General features: G+C 44.2%; 1 protein-coding gene across 11 annotated transcripts in view; it reads left to right on the top strand.

Annotated features, from left to right (window-relative positions):
* The window catches only part of Huwe1 (HECT, UBA and WWE domain containing E3 ubiquitin protein ligase 1), a 144,142-nt gene extending 129,908 nt beyond the window's left edge, over positions 1 to 14,234 (top strand). For 8 of the 11 annotated variants that reach the window (XM_071606515.1, XM_071606518.1, XM_071606517.1 and 5 more), the window contains 17 exons: positions 595 to 1,192; positions 1,868 to 1,989; positions 2,105 to 2,261; positions 3,541 to 3,673; positions 3,934 to 4,136; positions 4,719 to 4,846; positions 6,063 to 6,159; positions 7,591 to 7,749; positions 8,527 to 8,772; positions 9,169 to 9,286; positions 9,905 to 10,045; positions 10,735 to 11,022; positions 11,147 to 11,252; positions 11,751 to 11,868; positions 12,296 to 12,477; positions 12,867 to 13,057; positions 13,605 to 14,234. In XM_071606515.1, coding sequence (XP_071462616.1) covers positions 595 to 1,192; positions 1,868 to 1,989; positions 2,105 to 2,261; positions 3,541 to 3,673; positions 3,934 to 4,136; positions 4,719 to 4,846; positions 6,063 to 6,159; positions 7,591 to 7,749; positions 8,527 to 8,772; positions 9,169 to 9,286; positions 9,905 to 10,045; positions 10,735 to 11,022; positions 11,147 to 11,252; positions 11,751 to 11,868; positions 12,296 to 12,477; positions 12,867 to 13,057; positions 13,605 to 13,707 — 3,090 coding nt within the window. In that variant the 3' untranslated portion in view covers positions 13,708 to 14,234. Of the gene's footprint in view, positions 1 to 594; positions 1,193 to 1,867; positions 1,990 to 2,104; positions 2,262 to 3,540; positions 3,674 to 3,933; positions 4,137 to 4,718; positions 4,847 to 6,062; positions 6,160 to 6,730; positions 6,845 to 7,590; positions 7,750 to 8,526; positions 8,773 to 9,168; positions 9,287 to 9,904; positions 10,046 to 10,734; positions 11,023 to 11,146; positions 11,253 to 11,750; positions 11,869 to 12,295; positions 12,478 to 12,866; positions 13,058 to 13,604 lie in introns of those variants that run through there. The other 3 variants (XM_071606516.1, XM_071606514.1, XM_071606519.1) reach the window with 3 other exon arrangements.
* Positions 14,235 to 18,218: the final 3,984 nt, after the last annotated feature.

The following is an 18,218-nucleotide window of genomic DNA, read 5'->3' as shown; positions in this document are numbered from 1 at the left end:
GAACCCAATCCCTGGGAATGGGAGAGGGGTGGCAGCAACAGCCTGGTTGAGATCCGGACACAAGTCTTATGTCAAGCCCTATATTGTTTCTGTATTGGGAAATTGTCCAATAAATAATTTTGGGTTTTTTTTTTAATCTTGTAATTTCTATGCATTATCTCATTCAGTCATCAAAGCAGCTGTCTGCGGTGTGATTCTCATTTTACAGATGAAGAAGCTGGAATTCAGAACATTTTAGTGGCTTTGTCATGTGATTAGAAGTGATGGAGCTGGACCTAGAACTTAGTGCTGATCTTGTCACTGTTCTTTGAATAATAAACATTGCTACCATGTATTGAGGACCTACCTTGTCCCAGGCACTGTGCAAAAAGTGTGGAGTCTCAAACAAGTTGCTATTCAGTCTTGCACAAAGCCCTTATTTGTTTCTCTAGGCTGCTTCACCATCTGTTGGATAAAACTGTATGCCCTTTGCCCATTGTTACCCTAGCTATCCAAAGGAGAGGAGAGTGTGGGAACTAGTTGTCCTTCCCTGTTGGGAGGGCTAATCCTCTATAGAGACCCCCTAGACCAAGCCTATCCTTCTTTTCCTGGCAGGTGTTTCCCAGCCACTTCACACAGCAGCGGACCAAAGAAACAAACTGTGAGAGTGATCGGGAGAGGGGCAGTAAGCAGGCCTGCAGCCCGTGCTCCTCACAGTCCACTAGCAGTGGCATTTGCACAGACTTCTGGGACTTACTGGTAAAACTGGACAACATGAATGTCAGCCGGAAAGGCAAGAACTCTGTGAAGTCAGTGCCAGTGAGCGCTGGTGGTGAGGGGGAAACCTCCCCATACAGCCTTGAGGCCTCCCCATTGGGGCAGCTCATGAACATGTTGTCACACCCAGTCATCCGCCGGAGCTCTCTCTTAACGGAGAAACTTCTCCGACTCCTCTCTCTCATCTCAATTGCTCTCCCAGAAAACAAAGTGTCGGAAGCACAGGCTAACTCTGGCAGCAGTGCTTCCTCCACCACTACTGCCACCTCAACCACCTCTACCACCACCACTGCCACCGCCACACCCACACCCCCTGCTGCAACCACCCCTGTCACTTCTGCTCCAGCTCTGGTTGCTGCCACAGCTATTTCCACCATTACCGTAGCTGCTTCGACCACAGTGACTACCCCCACGACTGCTACCACTACTGTTTCAAGTAAGTTTAGATTTAGTCTGGGGGCTTTGGGGCGTATACTATGTCTCCCACCTCACCCCCCCCCACTCCCCTATCCAGGTGATCCTCCCTAAATGGATTGTATGTATTAGAGCAATGTGTTCATTCTCACCCTCATCTGCCTTGTTTTCTCTGAATCTCTCTTTTCCTCTTTTTTCCTCCCTCTCACACAAACACACTCCAGTGAAGATCAACAGGTGTTCACTGAATGTGGTTTCCCAAGCTAAGCACCAAAAGAGAAAAAAAAGAAAGCCTCTGTCTTCATGAACTCTGAGCCTTTTGGGCCTGGTTGAGGGGGCCACTTCTCATAGGATATAGTTCAAAATCAGGCTGGATGCAGTGTGAATCAGGGTAGCCAGATCATCCCAAGGAAGGTAGCAGATAACTTGAGAATTATCTGCAGAAGTAGGATTTAAAGAATGTGGGGGGGAGTAGCTATGGTGATAAGAAAATAGTTGAAAAGTATGCACGGGGTTGTCACCTTAGAAGGCATAAATAAGGTCCTCCCAGGTCATTGAGATTTGGCTCTGGTAGGTGGATTTTCATTTTCACTACTTTTCTGTTTTGAAGCTCTGGGCAATTCAGCAGTTCCTTGGTTCTGCCACTTCAAAGTCTGGCTTGTGTCACAGAGACTTATGTTGTTCTGTTTCCTCAAAGCGTCTACTACTACTAAAAGCAGCAAATCTCCAGCAAAAGTGGGTGATGGAGGCAGCAGTGCTACAGACTTCAAGATGGTATCCTCTGGCCTCACTGAAAACCAGTTACAGCTCTCTGTGGAGGTGAGTCCAGGCTCTTATGACCTGCCAAGGTTTGAAAGAAAGGATAGATAGGTTGGACATGGTTTGGATTCTCAGCTTGGGGCTTACTCCTCCCCCCCCCCCTTTTTTTCCCCAGGTGTTGACATCTCACTCTTGTTCTGAAGAAGGCCTGGAGGATGCAGCAAATGTGTTACTACAGCTCTCTAGGGGGGACCCTGGGACCCGCGACACAGTTCTCAAGCTGCTACTGAATGGAGCACGTCATCTGGGATATACCCTTTGTAAACAGATAGGTAATAACAGGAATAAAGCCTTTTGTCTTTCTGAAACCTTCCATTTATGTGTCTTCCTTTTCTGGAAGCATTCCCCAATCCCCCAGTGTGAATTAGATTACACTAGGCACAGCAAAGCTGGGCTTCTCTCTCTCTCTCTCTCTCTCCCTCTCTCCCTCCATATACACACACACACACACACACACACACACACACACACACACATTCTCTCTCTCTCTGTCTCTCTCTCTCTTAGTTTCTGGTATGTGGTTGGCCATCCATGCTTAGTAAAGGAACAAGTGAATGCATGGGAACAACAGAACCTACTTGAGGACTTGTACAAGCCCCATAGTGAGGCTGTGAAGGCAGCTTTACTATCTCAAAGATATGCCTGCACTATATTCAGGCTCTGGAATTGTGAAGGCAGAACGATGCCCTCAGCTTTTGTGTAGTTTTGGTGATACAAAAATTCTAACACTTGGAAATCATCTATTTACATTGCCTTCCCTATTTTACTGAGAAGAAAGCTAAAGCCCAGAATGATAGTGATTGGACGAAGTAGTAAAACCAGATTTTACTTCAACATGAAGAGCCTCTGATCTTTTCCCATTCCCATCCCAACCATTTAGGTGACAACCTCAATCTTGTCACCCTACTTAGTTATACTTGGTTATCTGTCTTCCCACAAATGTTTCTGAAGCTGAGATGAGTTGGCTAGCGTGTATAACCCAGGGTATTCTTTTTTACATTAGAATTAAAAGGTTCTTCCTGAAAGAATTTGGCCTCCAGTCTCTGACCTTTCTTGGCTTATTCAACAGCTGTGGGCCAGATATCATCTAGGCACTTCACCATACAATTCATTCTCACAGCCACTTTAAGAGGTTAGGCAGTATTATTCGCTTTATTAAGATGCATAAGCAAACTGGGAATGGAGTCAAGGAATTTATCTGAAGTCACCACAAAACCTCAGTAAGTTTAAGAAATATACAGGACAATAGACCATGATCTTTGTGACTCCAAAAGTGATGTGTTTTTTTTTTCTTTTCTACATCAAGCTGCATTATGTGTAGATTGAATAGGTTCCTGAGACGAGCTAAGTCAGTAGTCACCATGTGGTTGATCATGAGCACACATAATGAGCTGTTGAATTTTTAAAAAGCTACTAAACAGAGGAAATTTCCTGCTCATCCTGGGTTCTTTGCACAGAGGGTGGCCTGCACAGATTTTCTGGAAAGGTTTGACTTTCAGCTACTGCACTAGGGAAGTCTCTGAACACTTGATAATTCCTTTATCTACCCAGGTACCCTGCTGGCTGAACTACGTGAATACAATTTGGAACAGCAACGGCGAGCCCAGTGTGAAACTCTTTCTCCTGATGGCCTGCCTGAAGAGCAGCCCCAGACCACCAAGCTGAAAGGCAAAATGCAGAGCAGGTGGGTGGAAACCACCACTTTGGCTGTGGGCTAGGCTCGGGGGTATTCTGAAAGGTGGCTCTTGCTGGTTTCCTATTCTATATTCTTTCTCTGGGCAATTTTTCTATCAGTCCTGTATATATTCTTGACCTGATTTTTTTCTGATTTGCCCTATTTGTAAGATTTTCTTACCCCCCTGGTTGACAACCTACTTGCTCTGGGTGTTAATTGTTAATGCTTTTATGTTGTCAATGTACGCAAGCCACCTTTATACTATCCAGGTTTGACATGGCTGAGAATGTGGTAATTGTGGCATCTCAGAAGCGACCCTTGGGTGGCCGGGAGCTCCAGCTGCCTTCTATGTCCATGTTGACATCCAAGACATCTACTCAGAAGTTCTTCTTGAGGGTACTACAGGTCATCATCCAGCTCCGGGACGACACACGCCGAGCTAACAAGAAAGCCAAGCAGACAGGCAGGCTAGGTATGGAACTAGAGTGTCTAGTTTGGGGGCACGGTTGGTGGTGGAAAACCCAGAATCCCTGGAAGGACAGGGCTCAGTGTCCTGCTTCCTTCCTGTTTTGACATTTCCTAAAGTAAACTGCTAATCCTTTTTTATAAGTGTCAGAATGTTGATGGCTGCATTTTATATCTCATTCAAGCTGTCTACATAGGAAATTGCTTAGGCAAGTGGGAATTAAAGGGAATAGAATCTGGCAAGGAAATTGGGGACCAACCTTTTGCTGAATAAGATTTAACTCACTGGGTGTGCACTTCCTTTCTGCTTCCTTGATCACTCCTAACTAAAACACTATAGCCATGCTGCCTCAGCCATAGCCTACCACATCATTTCCCCCTTTCCTCCTGTCCCATAGAACCCTCCTCACATGCCACCATCTGTTTGTCTAACACCATGCCCCCTGTCCTATCTGTAACAGTAGATCTTAGTGCCTGATGATGAATATTCTCAAGATGCCCTGTGGCAGCCCAGGAGATAGGAGAGAGTATTGGGCATTCCTTCTTCCTACATTTTATATGTTGCCTTCCTCTTTTTTCTTTCTCCCAGGTTCCTCCGGTTTAGGCTCAGCTAGCAGCATCCAGGCAGCTGTTCGGCAGCTGGAGGCTGAGGCTGATGCCATTATACAAATGGTACGTGAGGGTCAAAGGGCGCGGAGACAGCAACAAGCAGCAACGGTTAGCATGATGCCTGTGGCCCCTCATTCATTTGTCTTTCCCCCTCCCCCCACCATGTCATCAGTGGGGTTCCATTGCCCTTACCTTGTATGCTTTTGCTTTAAGTTTGCTATATGAATGCTTCTGGACAATAGGGTTATTTTCTGTTGGTGTTTTCCTTTACTGTTTGATTGATTTATTGGTTTGGTTTGAAGTTTGGTTTGATTTAAAGCTTGGCTATCATACCCACTCCCAGCTATCCATTTAGTAGTGGCGCTTTTGCAAACTGCCTAATGCTAAGTGTCGGGTTCTGAGCGGGGGGTGTGGGGTAAAGATTTTTTTCAGTCTCATGGAATAATGCAGGTACATCAGAGGCATCTCAGGAATCCTACTCTTGAAAGTCCCCCAAGCTTGGTACATATCCCACACAGCCATTTGTGTTTATGGCTGATCTCTCTGCCCAGGCCTCTGTATCTGTTCTCTGTAATCCTTGGCACCTAGACACTGGTACAAAAGTAGCTGGCTCAGTGTTGGGATCCCAGCACAGGCTTCAGTAAAAGCCCTAGAATCAGAGTATTTTATGGCATGCTCTTGTTGTCTCTGTCTTGGAACATGCAAGTTACCATCTCAGAATTCAGGGATTAAAGGTGTCCTGGGGCCTGATTTTTCTTTATGTGGAATTACTGTTATACAATATGTTTTTTGAGCACACCAGGCATAGCCTAGAATTTGGGGGCAGTAACTCCAGGAGAATAGAAAGAGACAAGTAGCTATTTTTCTGCCTAGTCTCATTCCCATCATCTGATAGACAGATGTTGACTTTTTAAATAATCCATCCTAAGAGGTCACATTAACTCCCATATTTGAACAAATAGCATGTATACCTTCCCTTTAGCCCATATGAGTTTACACACCCACACAACCTGTCCAGGAAGAAGATTTCAAATGTGTATCCAGGAGATATGTTTCTGACTGAGCATAGGAATGGGAGTAGAGTGTAGGAGATGCAGGCATCCCAGGAGCTGTTTGGAACATTTGCAAGCTCAGGGTAAAGGCCAGCGAAGTCGGTTGAAAAGCCATTCTTTGGTACTGGAGTACTACAGAGTTTTCTCACCAGATATGGGAAGCCACTTTCCAAACTCCATGTATAAGAGGTGGAAGAGTCAACCTTTAGCCTATCCCAGAGGAAAGCAAAGTTGCACCCTTTATAAAGTGGCCTTGTCTCCCTTTTATCCAGTCGGAGTCTAGCCAGTCAGAGGCATCTGTCCGGAGAGAGGAGTCGCCCATGGATGTGGATCAGCCATCTCCCAGTGCTCAAGATACTCAGTCCATTGGTCAGTACTACTTCCTCTTTCCAGCCCAGCAGAAGGGAGAGCCAGTCTTATATAATATCTGCTGGATCTCCTGTTCCCAGCATATATAACCTCAAGTGTTATCCAGTTCCAGTGAACACTGGTCTCTGTAAATACTAAAACAAGTATTAAAAACCAAAGGACACCTGAGATTAGGAGTAAAGAAACTATGATAGGGTATTACACATGGAGACAGCATATGTTTCAAGTCTTGGCTCCTTCATTTATTAGCTTCTGGGGTCTGAGGCAAACCTTTCTTGGCCTCATTTTCCTTGTTTATAATAGGGATATTCACAGTTGTTAGGATTGAATGAGTTAATACATATACAGTGCTTAGTGAAGTACCTGGCACGTGGTAAAGGCTATTATTAGTGACATTTCTCAAACTTGTACATAGAATAATTTTGGGCACTGTTTGAACACATTCCTGTGGAATAGTGTTCTCATAGGACACCCGTTTTTTTAAATGCTGTATTAAATCATTGACTATTCATCAGGACTTTGGGAGGTAGATATTATTCCCATGTTCTCTATCCATCTTCTTTTACCCAAGGTCACACGATCTGCAAGTGCCAGAGCCAGGATTCAAACCTAGGGCTGTCAGAGCCTTGAAGAATAGTCAGGATTTGGGTAGAGGATGAAAAGCAAAGGTCAGGAAGAAGCCTAAGCAGGGCAAGGGTGTGGTGGGGGTGGGAATAGAAAGGGAGAGGGAGGGGGGAAGGGCTGGTGAGGAAGCAGTTGCTTCTCTCCCACCCAGAAGATGAGGCTGGTCTTGCTGCTTGGCTACTGAGCAGAATTCAGAATAAGCCCCCAAAGGGTACCAGGAAACATTCCAGCCGTGGGGATCCATCTGTTGCACCATGGCTTCTTGAGGTTTTAAACTGTCCCAGGACAAGATGACTAATTCAAAAGGCATAGAACTAGAGTCAAAAAGATGTTTTCTAAGTCCTGGCCCTGTCCCTTGGGGAAAAAATTAGGGAGAAAGCAGCCTGATTCCAAGGGCAGCTGTCAGAATTTAATGAGGATAATGTCCTGAAACATACTTTGTGAACTGGAAGGCAACCATCCAGAGTTCCACGGTTGTTGCATTGCCCTCAGGTAACTTATCCACAGGTTCTCTGAAAGCTAATGTGGCAATGACTAGACTAAACTAGATGACCGCTAGCCACATGTGGTTAGTGAGCACTTTAAATGTGGCTAGTGTAACCAAGGAACCGAATTTGTTATTTTATTAAATGCCATCCAGTGCAGGACTAGACCTTGCTTTAAGATGTTGCTCAGTGAGCAGTACTCTGTGGCCAACAGTCCAGTCTACTTGATCTGTCTAGTAGCCTGTGCATTTGGGCTGGGAAACAACTCTTAAGTTGGAGAGGCACCTCGAAGGCCTTCTAACTCTATCTTCTGTGTGCCCAGTAGCCTCAGATGGAACCCCACAGGGAGAGAAGGAAAAAGAGGAGAGGCCACCTGAGTTACCCCTGCTCAGTGAGCAGCTGAGCCTGGATGAGCTGTGGGACATGCTGGGGGAGTGTTTAAAGGAACTGGAGGAATCTCATGACCAGCATGCGGTGCTAGGTGAGTTGTGTTCTGAGGGCCCAGGTCATCATCCCCACCCCCCTCACCCTCCAGTCTGATCTGGGATCCTTTCTGTCAGCTTAAGCTTCTTTCTTTCAAGTTAGTCCTTTCTCTCAGTTTCCCTGTGTTTTCAAAGGAGAGTTGCTTTTTTCCCCTCTGGCTCTCAGTATCATGAAAAGATTGCCTTATCTCTTGGGGCTGAGGGTGTAGCTTAGTGATAGAACATGTGCTTACCTAGTACATGCAAGACCTTGGGTTTGATCCTCAGCATACCCCCAAAAAATGATTTGATTTCTCTCTTAAGAGCTGGGGTCTCTCTTACTTTTTAAATCAGAGGAATCTTTATAACTGGTTGCCTATCCCTTTTTTTTTTTTCCCTTAATAAAACGCTGACTTCCACTGTGGCTTTATTCTTTTGCAGGCCGGGGTGGGGGGTACCAGGGATTGAACTCAGGGGTACTCGACCACTGAGCCATACCCCCTGTTTTGTACTTTATTTAGAGACAGGGTCTCTCTGAGTTACTTAGCACCTCACTGTTGCTGAGGCTGGCTTTGAATTCATGATTCTCCTGTCTCAGCCTCCCGAGCTGCTGGGATTACAGGTGTGCACCACCTTGTCCGGCCTCTGTGACTTTATTCTATCATTATATTTCGCTGCAAGTTTTTTTTATTTCCTCCTCCATACTATATTTTTATGGTTTGTTTACAAAGGTGAAAGAGCTTATATATTGAAGTTTGTAAAATAAAGCATCACCTCCTTCTTATTTCTGCCCCCAGTGCTACAGCCTGCCGTCGAGGCCTTCTTTCTGGTTCATGCCACAGAGCGGGAGAGCAAGCCTCCTGTCCGGGACACCCGTGAGAGCCAGCTGGCACACATCAAGGATGAACCTCCTCCACTCTCCCCTGCTCCCTTAACCCCAGCCACCCCTTCTTCCCTTGACCCATTCTTCTCCCGGGAGCCCTCATCTATGCACATCTCCTCAAGCCTACCCCCTGACACACAGAAGTTCCTTCGCTTTGCAGGTACAGGGAACTCTCAGACCACCACCACCCCAAATTCAAAAGGCTTTATTATATGCAGGGTTGTTTTATATATTTTATGCTTAGCCTGTTCAGCAGAGAGGGAATGTGTGCATGTGTTTGTATCTTGTATATGGGAGAAATTGACCCTAGAGAGTTCAGTAGGGATCTGGTCTGGAAGCTCTTATATGTTACTCTGAGGGGAGAGTTTATCCTGAATCCATGGCAAGTCAGGCTGGTATAGAAATGCTCAAATTGATGTTCATACCTCAGGACTGGCCCCTGGCATTGTCTGGTTCCTAATTGTGACCCCTAAAATGAGAGTTGCTTGCTGATGGACTGTTTTGCACCTTTCTGAGACTCTTGATATACTGATCCTGTTATTGTTTTTCCCCTCAGAGACTCACCGCACTGTGTTAAACCAAATCCTACGGCAGTCCACCACCCACCTTGCCGATGGGCCTTTCGCTGTCCTGGTAGATTACATTCGTGTCCTCGACTTTGATGTCAAGCGCAAGTATGTGCCCTGGAGTTTGGTGGGGGAGAGGAACTCCCCAATGTGTATCTCCTCTCCCAGAAAGGAGCTAAAGTTTCTCCTAGGCCCAGAAGTTTCTCTTGCTGGTAGCATATGAAATGGTGTTGGTGGGCAGGGAAGAGACTCAGCTGTGATGTTCATTGTACCCTAAATGTTCCCTGGCCTTCTCCATTCCTCCCCCACCCATCTCCATTCTTCATCAGTGAAGTGAGAGCCACATGACTTTTTAACCACATGATTTTCTAAAGTCCCATACCATTCTTTGGAGTTGTGCTAGGGTGCATATGGCTGTAGTACACATTTGGACGGTGCCTCTGGAATCATCCCTGTGCCTCTCCTCCTTCATACGCATATTCACATCCTTACCTTCTTGCTACAGAGATCCCATGCTATAATCTCAGTGAGCCCTTGTTCAGTGGAAATAGGAAAAAATTTCAACCAAATAACAGATGACTTACTTCTCCCACCTACTGGACATGGGAGCAGAAATTAGAGTGTTTGGAGGATGGAGAGAGTGCCATTTGGGGTTTTTCATTCTGATCAAACAAATGGAAATTTGCCACCCCAAATCCTATTTTCCTTCCTTTCCTACCTCCCAAGATATTTCCGCCAAGAGCTGGAACGTTTGGATGAGGGGCTGCGGAAAGAAGACATGGCTGTGCATGTCCGCCGTGATCATGTGTTTGAAGATTCCTATCGTGAGCTTCATCGCAAATCCCCTGAAGAAATGAAGAATCGATTGTAAGAGCCCAGAACAGAGAACAGACCAGATTGGTGTGGGCAGGGCTCTTTCTACACAGTGACAGTGACTTATTCTGGCCTCAACTTTAGGGCAATTAGGGAATTCCTGTCCTCCCCAATAGGAATCTGGCTTATAGTATCTCACTGAATCATCTTCCATCTTCTGGGTCTGGCCTGCTGATTGGCCCTTTGGCTGAACTGCACAATTCTTAAACAGACTGGAAAGTCATTGGTGTTTGTAAGGATACACCTGAGGTTTTGCAGTGAGAGCTTTCACCATTGTTACACTAGGAATGGGGAGCCTGCTAAGCAAATGGTACCTTGGGTTGGGAAGACTATATGCAAGAATGGCTTCCACCAAGTGGGTAACTGCTCACTGGTGATTCTGAAGCCACTTAGACCACCCCAGAGATTGGTATTCTGTAATACCAAGTGTCACAGGAGCTAGTGAGATGAGAGATGAGTTATGTGATAATTCTTCTCTTATGACCTGGATATACCATCCATGTAATCACACAGGGTCGGAGGGTCTTCCCAGAGTTCTCCTGGCAATCTCTGGTCACCTCTTCATCTGACACCACACTCCCCGGATTGTTTCACACCCTCTCCCTTGCACATATAATGCTATGCAAATAGATGCATCTGTCCTGGGCTTTCTGCACAGTTCTTGTTTCTGCTCTTTTATGCAGGTATATAGTATTTGAAGGAGAAGAAGGGCAGGATGCTGGGGGGCTCCTGCGAGAGTGGTATATGATTATCTCTCGAGAGATGTTTAATCCTATGTATGCCTTGTTCCGTACCTCACCTGGTGATCGAGTCACCTACACCATCAATCCATCTTCCCACTGCAACCCCAACCACCTCAGCTACTTCAAGTTTGTTGGACGCATTGTGGCCAAAGCTGTATATGATAACCGCCTCTTGGAGTGCTACTTTACTCGATCCTTCTACAAACACATCTTGGGCAAGTCTGTCAGGTGAGGGAGTGGTGCAATCCTAATACTTTCTTCAGCTCTCGGGGTCAGGTCCTTTACTTTTATCCCATCCCTGTGCTGCTTCTCCTCCCACCACCAACCCATAACCCTGTTTGTGTTTTTCTAGATACACGGATATGGAGAGTGAAGATTACCACTTCTACCAGGGACTAGTTTATCTGCTGGAAAATGATGTCTCCACACTTGGCTACGACCTCACTTTCAGCACTGAGGTAGGTCAGGAGATTGTGACCATAGCACATCCCAGCCAGTCCAGGAGACCATGTTGAGATCACCTTGGCATTGTCACTGGGCAATCTCTCACAGTTCTAAGGACACATCTCCATAAAGCCCAATACCCTGTGCCCAGTTAGGCTGACAGTAGTGGGTATTTGTATCACAGACAGAAAAACCAGAATTAATAAAATAATCCAAAATGTTTCCTAGTTAGTTTTTCCCTTTTAAAAATGCCTCAATATAATTCTTTATCCCTGAATATAGTACACTATAGAAAAAATACATAATAATTTCCTTCATTCCTGCCCTTAGCCTTTCTGTATTAAGGGAAGTTACGAGCTAATAAGTTTTTAAGAAAAGTCATTTTGCTATGGACTTGCCTCATCTTTGCCCAGGACATGGCAAGCAGTTTGACAATGTGTTCCCTAGTCTCTGTGTTAGTTACATCCTAGCCCAATCCTGATGTTTATGGCTGGTGTTTTGGGGTATTCCAGGTCCAAGAGTTTGGAGTCTGTGAAGTTCGTGACCTCAAACCCAATGGGGCCAACATCTTGGTAACAGAGGAAAATAAGAAGGAATATGTTCACCTGGTGTGCCAGATGAGAATGACAGGTAGGAAAAATGTCCTTTAAACCTCCAGTTCCTCAGTATGGGAAAAGGTCAGCTCTCATTCCTTTTAAATTTTTGTTGTTGTTTTTGTTCTCGTCTCCTATGACACAACCACAAATGTCTTGGGCAAAGGGAGACAAAACCCTGACCAAAAATGTTTAACTTTATTCACTCTTTCTTGCTTTGTTTTGTTTTTGTGGTACTGGGGATTGAACCCAGGGCCTTGTGCATGCAAAGTAAGCACTCTGCCAACTGAGCTGTATCCCCAGCTAACTTTATTCACTCTTATAGGGACCTAAAAACAGAGTGGTAGGTGCAGCAGCCAAGACCCACCAGCATGCTAATAGCATCGGAAGCCAGAATGATGATCTCTGATCTTTAGTAATTGTGTGAGTTCATAAGCTATGTGACTTTTTTATTCTCTCTCTAGGAGCCATCCGCAAACAGCTGGCAGCTTTCTTAGAAGGCTTCTATGAGATCATTCCAAAGCGCCTCATTTCTATCTTCACTGAGCAGGAATTAGAACTGCTCATATCAGGACTGCCCACCATTGACATTGATGATTTAAAGTCCAACACTGAGTACCACAAGTACCAGTCCAACTCTATTCAGGTGAGCTGCTGCTGGCATCCCTCTCCACATGCTTCTCTTACCCTAAACCAGTACACTTGGAAGAAGGGAGTTGTCAGTGGCAATGTACCTGTACCTAATTTTTCATTCTTCAAGAGAGTATTTTCAGGTGATAATTATGTCTGTTTTATGAATGAAGGAACTAAATCTAATCCCATGGAGGGGATTTCCCTAAGATTCCAAGTCCAGTTCTATTTTCCAAATTCCATTCCTCTACCTTCTAGGAGTTCGTTTTCTTTTTCTTTTTTTTTAATGTGATGCTGAGAATTGAACCCAGTGTCTCATTTGTGGTAGGCAAACATTCTGCCACTGAGCCACAACCACAACCCTAGGAGTTCTTTTCTAATACTAGCTTCTCTCCAATCCTGCAGATCCAGTGGTTCTGGAGAGCATTGCGTTCTTTTGACCAAGCTGACCGTGCCAAGTTCCTCCAGTTTGTCACCGGTACTTCCAAGGTGCCCCTGCAAGGTTTTGCTGCCCTTGAAGGCATGAACGGCATTCAGAAGTTTCAGATCCATCGAGATGACAGGTCCACAGATCGCCTGCCTTCAGCTCACACATGGTAAGAGGGAAGGTTTGATTTCTCTCTTTCAGCATCCACATTGAAGTTGCAGACTCAGACTTTCATGCCCCTACCCAAGGCTGGGAACACAAGTCTGGCCCAGTTCTGGACCTTAGGTAACTCACAATTTGGTGATTCTGCAGAGAAGGTGATAGTTTGAGAAGAGAGGATGGGCTAGACTCACAGTAGGGTATTTGACATTGGTAGGTGAACACACAGGAGGGAATAGTACATTCTGGAGCTCTGCATGACTGGAGTAAGGAGGAGTTGCAGGGATAAAGAACTGGGCAGAGGTCAGATCACTAGTGACCCTGAATATCTCCTTAGAGGTTTTAAGGAGGAGTGAAAGGGTCTGATTTATATTTCTGGTGCCTAATAACCTGTATTGGAGTCATATTAGAAAGAGGAAGACCAGGCTAGGACAAAATCAAAGAGTTAGCAAGAAGTGAAGAGTAAGTAGGGTAGGTTCCCTCAGGGAAGATGGGCCAGTAGAAACACAGGGATTTAGTGAATATCATTCTTTACAAACTGATCTTTTTTCCCCTAGTTTTAATCAGCTGGACCTGCCTGCCTATGAGAGCTTTGAGAAGCTCCGCCACATGCTACTATTGGCCATCCAGGAGTGCTCTGAAGGCTTTGGGCTGGCCTAATTAGGCCCTGCCCACCTCTGTGGGGTTTTTCTACCATTGTTGGACCTGGGGAGGGGGGAAATTTAAAAAGAACCAGAAAGAAAATGTCAAAAACCAATAAATGAAATCCACCAACTCACCATGTGTGTGTCCCAGCTACCCCATCTTCCCCAATGCATACCTGTTCCCCTTTTCCTGCTCATTCTCTTTTCTTCCTCTCTCCTTTCCTCACCTCCTCTCCCCTTTCCATGCCGTCCATGACCCCCGCCCCATGTGTTAACAAAGGCAGTAGCCTTTGCAGGGACCTGTTTGTCCCAACTGTTTGAACAGTGTGCTCCTCAGATTCTGTGTTCAGAAGGATTTGCTGCATTGAGACTTGAAACCTTTGGATAGGGGAAAAATTATATATATATATATTTTTTTGTTCTGTTTGCATTTCTTAATTTGTGCTTGGAATGTGTTGATGTGCACAGCTAATGATTCAATGCGAGACAAGATTGGCGTCTGTGTTGTGGAGGTTTCAAATAAAGAGCACTCTTCATAACTCACTTTTCACAATGGAGTTTTTTTCAAACTTAAAAAAACTCTTTAAGCACATATTAAGACATCTGGAGAAAAGATCCAAATGGACTCTCCAGAAAACCATCTCTGCCCTACCAGCTTGCCCACCTGCCTCCACCACTGGCTCAACTTCCTCCTTCAAAGTTGGTTTCCCTACAGTTAGGAGAGAACATCAGCCACTAGGAATTTGGGGAGGGATGAGTCTGTTTTTTTTTCTTTTCACAATGGGATCTGTTCTTAGATATAGTGATGGTGAGAGAGATCACAGTGGCAGAAGAAGCCTCATCTAGTTCAAGGAGAACAAACTGCAGCAGGTTGTACAAAACTTACAGAGACCCAAGGGTTTTATTATTTGGTGAGCCTTTATAATAGTCTCAAGTCTGGGGCTCAGTTTAAAATTTTGATTTACTTTATTAATTTAATTCATTTCTAATAAAATTTAAAAAAGAATTTGACTAGCTTTCCAGAAGACTGTTCTGTTTGTTTTTGTTTTGTCTTTCCCTTGTCATCTGCCTGCCTGTCTGCCAGTCTGTTCACAGATCACCTAGTAGTCTCTTGTGGTTTTTACTCCATCCAGCACTTAAAGCTAATCTAAGGACTTTGATGGTTTCAGCCTTCAACAACAACAAAAATAATTTAATAAAAGTTTAGTTAGAAAAATAACCCCAAGTGGTTTTTGTGTGGTTTTTCTAATTCACTAAGGTACTGTCTCCTAAAGATTTCCCTGTGGCCTTGTCTCAAAGTGTAGGAAAGGAGAAGAGGCTTAACCTGATACACTGAGCCTAATGCAAGTGGCTGCCATCCATTTACTTCTGTTCAATATTCACATTTTACCTGGACCCACCCCAACAACCAAGAAGATATGGATTTGCCCCATCCCTGTTTCTGAGCTTCTAGTTGGAGGAGACAGTGATCAATTCTGTAACATAACAATGTAAAAAGACCCACACTTCTAATCCCAGCAATTTGGGGGGCTAAGATGAGGAGTACAAGTAGCAAGACCATTTCAAAAAAATAAAAAGGACTGGGGAGGTAAAGCACCCTTTGGTTCAATCCCCAGTACCAAAAAAATAGGCCTCTCAGTGCACAGAAGTACTCTACAGCTTAGAGGGTCAGGGCAGGTCCCCCAGCGTTGGTGGCCTTAGATCAAACTCTAAAGCTGTGTAGGAGTTGAGGTAAGAGTCACCTACGTCAGGACATCAAGAGTTCCCTCCGGGCCTGTCTTGAGAAGGGATATTGGCCTGAGAGGAGGCTGGGAGTTTAGCAGGGTTCTAAACTGGAAAGAACGAATAGGCAGAAGTGCCCTAGAACTGAATGACTAAAAACTGGTTATTGGAAACAATAAAGGTCTTGCAAGTCATTTAACTTAAATTTTAAAAGGGCGCACAGGTTGGAGTTTGGGAGTGGGGGTGAGGAAACGGAGTACAGACGGAATAATCCTGAAGGAAATGGAAGCAAATCAAATTCAATGGCATACTTCAAAAATATGAGGGCTGGGACTAGCATGTGTGAGGCACTGGGTTCAATCAGCACCACATAAAAATAAAGGTATTCTGTCCATCTACGACTACAGAAAAAATTGAAAATATATAATATAATCAACCTCAGCAATTTCATAAAGGCCTAAGCAATTAACAAGACCCTATCTCAAAAACTAGAGGGCTAAGGGGGCTGGGCTTGTGACTCAGTGGTAGAGCACTTACCTGGCACATGTGAGACACTGGGTTCAATTGTCAGCACCACATAAAAATAAAGACTGTCCATTTACAACTAAAAAATATTTTTTAACAAAATTGGGGACTGGGGTTGTGGCTCAGTGGTACAGCGCTCGTCAAGCACTGTGTCAAGCAATGTGTCCATCTACAACTAAAAATATTTAGAAAAAAAAATAGAGGGCTGGGAATGTGTCTTGGTGGCTAAGCACCCTTGGGTTCAATCCCCAGTACCAAAAATAAAATAACATTAAATTATGTTGTAACATGATTTATCTCTGATATGTACAGGCAGTATATCAACATCAAACAAGAAAAAGTCAATGCAGTAGATGCAAGGCATTTTTACATTGAATAACCAGTCCTGGTAACTTAAAAAGATGCTATCTTGATAATGTAATCTCAGACTAACAACCAAACTAGACTTGAAAATAGTTGAAGAGAAACTTTACTAAACCAAGTGAAGCAAAAGTTAATGGAACAGTCCAGCAAGAGGCTTGGTTAGAACTTTTATTGTCCAATAGAAATGTAAATTAATTGTAAAAATACATGTGATGGGATCCATATTACAGTAAAATGTACTGCATACTGATTATACATGCACAATCTCAATGATAAAAAAAAAAGTTTGAGGAATTAGATACAGTGAGACCTGTTTAAAAGTGCAAATAATTGGACAAGCCTGTAATCCCAGCTGCTTTGGAGGTTGAGGCATGAGGATCACAAGTTCCAAGTCAGCCTGAGCAATGTAGCAAGACTCCCTCAAAATAAAGGTCTGAAGGTGTACCTCAGTGGTAGAGCACTTGCTTAGCATGGGTAAGTGCCTGGGTTCAATCTCCAATAAATAGCAAATTCCCTTCACAAGGGGGAAAAAGTTGCAAAATAATAAAAGATACATATGTATGAAGAATATGAAAAACCATGTATGATAATGACAAAGTTCTGCAAATGTTCAGTCTGTCTGGGCTATTAGGGGTGTGTGGGAGTGAACAGAATACAGCTAGGAAAGAGATACATAAGAGGGCTTCATTGGTGGTTATTTCCTAGCTGAGTAGTACTGGATGCATGGGTGTTCCCCATACTATGGTGATTTATAACGTCCTAGCAGTGTTTTATATCTTTGCTTTTGTTTTGTTTTGAGACGGTCTCCCTGTATTGCCCAGGTCAATCTTGAACTCCTGAGATCAAGTGCTCCTCCTGATTCAGCCTCGAGCTGGTGGCACTGTGCCCAACAGTGCTTTCTTTTTTTTTAAACTGGATATTGAACCCAGGGCCTGGCATGTGATAGACAAGTGCTCTACCACTGAAGTACATTGCCAGATCTTAATTTTATTCTGAGGCAGGGTCTCGCTAATTGTCCAAGCTGGCCACCAACTTGCATTCCTCCTGCCTCAGCTTCCCATGTACCTAGAATTACAGGCATGGGCCACCACATTTGGCTCCAGTACCTTTTTTGAGATATACAAAGTATGAAATTTCATGATGCAGGGGTTTCATGGTATTGGGTTTCATCCCCAGTACTGCAAAAGAAAAAAAGAAAAAGTTCACAATGCATTTGAGGTAGGTAGCAGAGGAGAAAACATAATAGCAAATAGATCCCCTTCACAACAGCAACAATAATAATCTAAGAATAACATTAAGAAGCAATGCTTAGGGCTGGAGTTGTGGCTCAGTGGTAGAGCACTTGCCCCCCATGTGTGAGGCCCTGGGTTCGATCCTCAGCACTGCATATAAATAAATAGAATAAAAGATTCATTTACAACTAAAAAAATTAAAAGAAGCAATGTTCAAGGTGCATGTGAAGAAGCAAACAACAGAAGTCATGGAAGAAGTGTAAAAAGAAGCATAAAAATAAAAGCTTAGCCTACCTCCATACCTTTGGGAACAAACTGACATGTTAATCAAAGTAATCTTGTTAACACCTGTGCACAAAGATAACAGCATCCCCTGACTTCCAGGATCTGGCCGCTGCCTTCATAGCTGGCCTTCCTGTCCTCCTGTTGAACACAATTTCACAGAATATTGATATCAAACAAGGTTGCTTTGTGACCAAGATAGATCAAGACAAATTTGAGAGTACTCCATAACCATGACTGAACACATAGTCCAAACCACAAAAATAACCAAACATCCCCTATCCAGACTAAAATAAATGGCTGCTTGTTTTATTCTGACCAAGTATAGCTTTAGCATGTCTCTAGGCTGCCCTCCTAGATAAGATCTATTAACATACCCAATCATAAAATTAACCCACTTCTG

The sequence above is a fragment of the Marmota flaviventris genome, chromosome X (genome assembly GCF_047511675.1).
Source record: "Marmota flaviventris isolate mMarFla1 chromosome X, mMarFla1.hap1, whole genome shotgun sequence".
NCBI classification, from domain to species: Eukaryota; Metazoa; Chordata; class Mammalia; order Rodentia; family Sciuridae; genus Marmota; species Marmota flaviventris.
This window is presented reverse-complemented; position numbering and strand designations above follow the sequence as displayed.